The sequence below is a fragment of the Myotis davidii genome, unplaced genomic scaffold (genome assembly GCF_000327345.1).
Source record: "Myotis davidii unplaced genomic scaffold, ASM32734v1 scaffold673, whole genome shotgun sequence".
Lineage (NCBI taxonomy): Eukaryota > Metazoa > Chordata > Mammalia > Chiroptera > Vespertilionidae > Myotis > Myotis davidii.
In genome coordinates this window covers 616,034-623,773 of record NW_006286677.1, presented here as the reverse complement: position 1 = coordinate 623,773, position 7,740 = coordinate 616,034, and the positions used below count along the sequence as shown (strand labels likewise).

Below are 7,740 nucleotides of genomic sequence, written 5' to 3'. Positions count from 1 at the left end.
TTGTGATTTATTTATCTTCTATAATTGAAACTTTGTTGCCTTGAGTGGAACCCACAGCCAGCCAGGGCAGGCAGAAAGCTTGGCTTCCTCCATCGCTGAGGCAGTCAAGCCTCCTGCTTCCTCTATCTCCGTGGCTGCCGGCCGCCATCTTGGTTGGATTAATTTGCATATAGTCTCTCTGATTGGCTGGTGGGCGTGGCTTGGGGCATAGCAGTGGTGCAGTCAATTTGCATGCTTCCCTTTATTAGATGTTGGTTTTTGTATATTGACTTTCTAATTTGCTACTTTATTATATTCTGTTATTCTTTGTAATAGTTTTTCAGTTGATTCTTTTATGTGATCTGGACGTATAATTATCCTATATAATAAAAGTGTAACGTGCAAATCGACCAAACAACAGAACGACCATCTGGACAACCATCTGGGACCAAGCTATGACACCCACTGGTGCCAGGTCAGCCAAGGTGGATGCGGTGTGATTGGTGAGGGGCCTGGCCATCTCCCCATGATCACCCCACAGAGGGAGGCCCAGGCCACCGGCCGGTGGGTGGGTGGGGCCTCCCTTTTCGAGAGAAGCCCGGGTCTCGGGTGCTGGAGGGAAGCTGGTGCCGGCAGCCGGGGTAAGGAAGGCCTACTCTTGCATGAATTTCTACATATAAAGGTAGTTTTGCCTTTTTCTTCAGAATTCTCATGCTTCCATTCCTTTCCCCTGTCTTATTACATTGACTAATACCTCCACACCCTGTTATATGGTAATGGAGATATTAGTATCCTGACCTTGTTCCTGTCTTTAGGGGAACAGCTTCCTGTGTTTTACCAAATAGGAAACAAAACATGTTTTTAATGTTCTTTTTAGGGACTTGAGTTTATATTTTAAAATTAGAAGTGTAAGCAGTTACCTTTATAGAGAATATTATTATCTTAAATAGTGCTCTGTAGCTTTTGAAGTATTTTTAAATATTTAATTTATTTGGTTCTGTGAGAGAAAAGGGCAAATCTAGCATTTTAATTTTATAGTTTGGAGAAAGTAAGTAATTGCCGTAGGTCATGATGTTAGAAAGTGGTAGAGCCAGGCCAGAATCAAAGACTTGCTTTTTTTTTTTTTTTTACTGCACTCAAGGCTATATACTTATTTTTTCTTCAGGAAACTCTAGATTTAGGACAATGCTTTTTATACATATGAGAATATATAAGTAAGTTATTTCATTTTTTAAAATGTAACTTGTAGTGGTTTATTAAGTGATTAGGTTTATTAACTTTTAGTGGTTTATTAAGTGTGTGTGCCAGTGTGTGTGTGGTTTTTTTTTAGAGTAAAACATCCTATATAATAAAAACTTAATATGCAAATTGACCAAATGGCAGAACGATGATCGGTTGGTGGGGGGCGAGGCCAGCAAGCAGGCGGCTCTAGGCCAACCAAGATGGGTGCCAGCGGGCAGAGGGAGGGGATGGTGATTGTGGGGGGGCATTGGTGGCGACTGGTGGTGGCGGAGGAGCAATCGGGGAGTGGGGCCAGTCGCTTGCCTGCTGGCACCGTCTCCTGATCGGCCTGCTTGTTGCCACCCACAGAGGGAGGCCGGGTCCTGAACTGCCCCCTGGTGGTCAGTGTGCTCCCACAGGGGGAGCACTGCTCAGCCACAAGCCAGCAATGTTGGTGGGAGCCTCTCCCACCTCTGCAGCAGCGCTGAGGATGTACAGCAGGGAGCAGGCCTAAGCCGTCAGTTGCACATCCTCCGAGGGCTCCCGGACTGTGAGAGGGCACAGGCCAGGCTGAGGGACCCCACCAGGCCCCTCGTTATAGATAAGTCTAAAGTCCTCTTTAATGACCAACTTCAGTCTCATTTCCTCTCCTCAGAAACAAGTACCCACATGAGTTTGGTATGTTACCCTTTTGTTCATTTTTAAAAAAAATCCATAATTCACAGACAAAATGTATGATACTATGTTAGTGATTAAAGAGAATACCAAAATCTACCTTATGTTCTGTATCTTCCCCTTTTTTACCCACTATCATTATATGGATCTTGGAGTATGCAAGGCTTTTCTCAGCATGACATAAAATGTAGAATACACTTTTAGAATCTAGATCTCCAGTCTAGTATCTTCCCACTATCATATTGCCTCACTAAACTGTTTTCATTAAGACTTTTAAAATTTAGAAATATGCTTTCAATTTTGATTAAACTTCATCATGATAGTGGCAAAATCTATTCAAAACTACATGGAATATAAAGTTCCAACACTTAAAATTTAAAACTCCTGACTAGGAGTAGGGAAGTTGGGCAGAATTTGAGAATATCTTATTCAGTAGTAGTTTTTGTTTTCCACATTGGAAATGAGAGGCTTCACCACTCAGATGCTGCAAAATACCAGTATAAATAGAACTGTCATTTTTGTTGTAAGTATGAAATATTGATGGTTTAGACAGAAATGTGCAAACTTTTCTATAAAGGACCAAGTAGTATTTTCAGCTTCTCAGGCCATGTGGTTTCTGTTGCAACTACTCAACTCTGCTGTTGGAGCCAAAAGCAACTATCCTATATAATAAAAAGCCCAATATGCAAATTGTCCCCTCAACTAGGAGTTCCACAGGAGTTTGACTAGGGGGCGGGGCCAGCCAGCAAACCGCCCACGGCCCCTCCCCCTGGCTGGCCCCACCCCTGACCAGCATCCCCCACCCCAATCTGGGCAGGCCGGCCAGACCCCACCCGTGCACAAATTTGTGCACCAGGCCTCTGGTAGATAATAAAGAAACAAATGGTTAAGACTGGCTGGTTCCAATAAAACTTTATTTACAAAAAAAAACACACAAAACAGTTGGGTGGGATGACCCACAGGCTATAGTTAGATCATTTTTGGTTTGAAGGCAGTGGTGTACTAGTAAATGTTTAACTGCCTTTTTGGAAAGAAGGGTAAGTCCTGATTTACAGCATTTGCCCCATCATGGCTGATTTCAAGCTACCTACTTGACATCACTGAACAGAAAGGTAGAAAGAGATATATAGTAGCACACCATTATATAGCATTTCTACCATACAGATACCCTAGATGTAAATAACTTCAGGAACATAGATAATAGTGAAATGAAATAAAATAAGAAAGTGATGATTTTGAATATTTATTACTTTTCAATACAATTTATTTAAATGAAAATTCAGATAGTTTAATTATGAACGATGTCTATATGTAATATCTGGCTCACAAAGTTTCTAAAATTTAACAATTGGCTCTGGTGAGTCAGTATGAATCTAATTCAGCACACCACTGTGTTGGAGGACATAATCACAAATTTTGTTTTAATAAGTTACCTACTGAATCATAAGTTATATGTGAGAGTAATAGCAAAAAGAATTGTGTTAGTATGCACTGATCTTGCTCATTTGTTTTAAATAAGAATCTGAAAGAATAATTTTAAGTGAGAGTTGACTGTCAGATATGCTTTATTCCTTGGTTCTTTAACTTTCAAGTGATAGCATATGAAGTAAATATGGGCCAGTAGATTTTGTCACTATATCATATATGATAATAAATGTTACTTATTATTTGATTTTTTTCCCCCTTAAGGAATAACTGTGACACCTGATGAAGAAAAAAGCTTGAATCATTATGTACAAGTTTTACAGAATCTAGTATTAAGTGTTCCCACTAGGGAGCCAGGCCAAGAGAAAATATCAAAGTCTCCAAATAACGTTTATTCTATGAAACCGAAGTCTTCAAATAACGTTTATTCTGTGAAACCGAAGTCTTCAAATAACGTTTATTCTATGAAACCGAAGTCTTCAAATAACGTTTATTCTATGAGACCAAAGGTATCACAATTTAAGGAGCTAATTTCACATGACAAAGCTTCAACTGAGAATGATGTTTTAAGTGACCCTATCAGTGATAAAGCTACACCTTTCCCTATTAGAGACTTCCAACCTGAAATAAGGAGGAACAAACGTACTAAGAGTACACCATTCTGGTCAATTAAACCAAATAACATTTCTGTTATTTTAAGTTCAAAAGTACCTTATATTGAAAGAGAAGAGCCAGAGCCAGAGCCAGAGTAAGAGCCAGAACCAGAGCCAGAGCCAGAGCCAGAGCCACAATTCAGAGCACCAATGTTATGGCCAAATGTTACTGAATTGCCTCCAAGTCCTTCAAGTAGGAGCACTGACTGGGATACCTCCACAGAACTAGAAGATGTTCCTCAGCTCTCAGGGGAATATGAAATACCAATATATGAAAGTCAACCATTAATTTTGAGTAACGAAGAAATTTTGGATAAAATATCAGATATTCGTTCAGAAGTACAACATGTACCTCTTGTTGAGAGCCTCAAGCCAGAATATAGAGAGGACATTCGAGCCTCTAGAGAAAACCTAAAACGAAGCCTTGCTTTAGCAGAAGCAGCAGAACACAGATTACAAAAAATGTATAAATCCCAGTTATTACCAGTAGGACGCAGCAGTTTTCCAAGTGATAACATTGAAACTATTATTAACATGCTGTATAATTCTAGATCTAAGTTATCTCAATATTTAGATATTAAATATGTTCCATCAGAGATGAGACAGAAAGCTACTACAGTAATCCATATATTGAAAAACAGATTATGTGTAAATCAACTACAAACTCAAAACCTTATTAGGAAGTTATTAAACAATAATATAAAAATTTTAAGCCTACTTGATGTTCCATAACAAAGGTGATCTAAGAAAACTGTCATTCATTAACTGGCATTCATTAACAGGAGAAATAAGCATAGTAGTGATTCAAAAGTTGTATAAAATAATTTCTATTGTAGTTCAATGTGCTAACATCTTTACATGTCATATGTTATGAACATTTTTCGTATGCACTAATATGCCGAAAAATTTAAAATAAAAGTTTGGTTCAGGAGTTTGTAGTTTTATTTCATTAATTTATTTTTAAAATTATGAAGATCTAATCTTTAAAATATTTAAGCTTTGATTTACTTGAATAAATTAAATTCACCCATTAAATAAGAGATAAGGATTGTGCAATCTAGATATGTAGCTTGTTTTAAATGAGTGCATATAAATGTAAATGTTTAGGGTAAATAGTCTCTATTACTCTTGAGAGAATCTATGTTTTCTGTCTGAATAGCATAGAAAAGTAGAACTTGTATCAAAACTACTTGTATTTGAATATATGTGTGCCTCCTTTGAAAAGTGGAAGATACATTAAGATACCTCTTTTTCTTTGTTGATAAGTACTTTTGGATTGTCAGTGAGGGACTGTAAACAGAATTGGTAGTAGAGTTGTTCTCACTTATTTCCTCCTTTGTTTGTTTATATACGTGTACATTGAAGCTTTGCAAATCTTTGGGAGTATGACTAACATCATTAAAGTTAACTGTGTAATATTGTAATTATGGTGAAGGTAATTCTGTTTTATAATTAGATCAGTATTTAAATTTATTTACTTATTCATCAATCCAGTCATTATTAGTTTAATAAAGATATAATGACCTTTTACTATGTAACGGAAAAAATAGCAGGCTTTTGGGATATAATAATAAGATCTAGTTTCTTCTCTCTTTGAGATTATATCATAGCAGGATAGCAGGAAAGACAGACACTAAAAAATAACTTTAATATTTAAATTTCAGTTTTGACAAGTTGTTATGAAGGTGTGATAAATTTGACTGCATCTAGACCAAGAATAATGGAAAAGCTACCTTGAGAAGGTAGCATTTAGATGAGACCTAAAGGATGACAGTGTGTAGGGGGAAAGGGGTATTCCAGGCAGAGGAACCAGCATGTGTGAAAGTTCTGGGTTGAACATGAATATGACAAATTCAAGAAGTAGCTGGAGTATATAGAAAGGCAAGGGAGTGCATATCATTATAAAGCTGGTGAGGGCAGAGGTCAGAAAGGCATTGCACTGCATATTGAAAATTTTAGCCTTTATCCTATGATCAATAAGTCATTCATGGATTTTAAGCAAAGGATGGGTATGATGGGTATGATTAAATGGGTTTTTAAAAAAGTACCGTTCTGGCTACAGTTTTGGAGGTAGGTAAAAATAGAAGTACACCATACACAAATTTAGCTTGGACTAGATGGAAAGACATGGCAATAAAAGGGTAGAATCAGCAGAATTTTGGTAGTTGAATGGATATGGGACAGAGGGAGTATCAGAGATCAAAAATAATTGCCACACAATCAGCTATATTATAAAAAAGACTACATCGTTTTTGTTTTATAACTCTTTACTATTTGCTATTGTTGCATTATATATCTATATATCTATACTTGATTTCAGAGAGGAAGGGAAAGGAAGAGAGAGAAACATCAATGATGAGAGAGAACCATTGATCAGCTGCTTCCTGTATGCCCCCTACTGGAGACCAAGCCCACAACCCAGGCACGTGCCCTGACATGGAATCAAACCATGACCTCCTGGTTCATAGGTCAACACAACCACTGAGCCACACCGGCTGGGCCCGATGTTGCTTATTTTTAAAAATAATTTTTCTATGGACATTTTCAAACGTGCAAAACTAAACAGTTTCAACAATTATCTATTAATGACCAGTTTTATTTCCCTAAACCCCTACCCCTTCCCCTCTTCCATATTTTATGTTGAAATAAATCTTTGATAACTTTTTCATCTGTAAATATAACTGTGAAGCTCTATAAGCTTTATTAAAAACCACTTCTACAATATCATTACATGAAAATTTAATAATTCTTTAATATCATCAAATATCCAGTTCAATGTTAACATTTCTAATTTTCTAATTTTTTAAATTTAGAATTTGTATGAATCAAGATCCAAATAAAGTGCACACACTGAGACTGGTTGATTTGACTCATAAATCTCTTTTAATCTAAAGATTTTCCTCCACCTCTGTTCTCCTTGAAATTTATTTATCAAAGAAATTTGTCATTTGACCTATGGTTTTATACAGTATGAGTTTTGCTGATTGTATCCCTATAATGCCATTTAGTATATATTTTCCTGTCCTCTGTATTTTCTATAAATTGGTAGTTGGATCTAGAAACTTTGTCAGACTTGGTTTGTCTTTCTTCTTTTTCTTTCTTTGTTCCTTTTTTTTCTTGTCAAGATTGTGTTATGTTTTATCATTTGGTTGTGGCCCCTTTTGTAATTTTTTCAACCTTGGATCATCATTACCTAGATATATTAGTTGTGCAGTCATTTCTGCACAGAGGCCTCTCACACAAACTGCTTTTCACAGACAAGCCTGCACTGAATTGCCTACCTACACTGTATTTCTTTCATCTAGTCAGCCCTTATAAAGGAGTTCTTGGAATCCTATTAGAACTAATAGGACAGGCTTTCCCCATCCAATCAGAGCTGTGCAGCCCTGGCCAATCAGAGGGGCTCTGTTCTGACCAATCAAAACAGTGCCTTTTGGACCAATCAAGTTGTGAGGATTTGGATTCCTCGGTTGCGTTAGGATGGACCAGTTATGGAGCGGGGGTGGGGACTCCTGTCCATATACACTGAGTGGCCAGATTATTATGACCACCTGACGTCTGTAGGCAAATTAGCCGGACACTGCATTGTATGGGATATGGAAGCCAAAGGCCTGTTCGAACACCTTTGCTGTCTGCAGTTACCAAGATAAAACGTCTCCAATTCGCACAGGAACACAAGGATTGGACAGTTGAGCATTGGAAAAAAGTCATGTGGTCCGATGAATCACGTTTCCAGGTGCATCATGCAGATGGCAGAGTGAGAATTTGGTGGAAACAACATGAAGGC

General features: G+C 37.6%; 1 protein-coding gene across 1 annotated transcript; it reads left to right on the top strand.

Annotated features, from left to right (window-relative positions):
- Nucleotides 1–1,366: 1,366 nt before the first annotated feature.
- SPESP1 (sperm equatorial segment protein 1) lies at nt 1,367–4,877 on the top strand. Its single transcript, XM_015560435.1, is given in 2 exon segments — nt 1,367–1,373; nt 3,565–4,877. Coding segments are annotated over 2 exon segments (1,128 nt in total). The 3' UTR covers nt 4,686–4,877.
- Nucleotides 4,878–7,740: the final 2,863 nt, after the last annotated feature.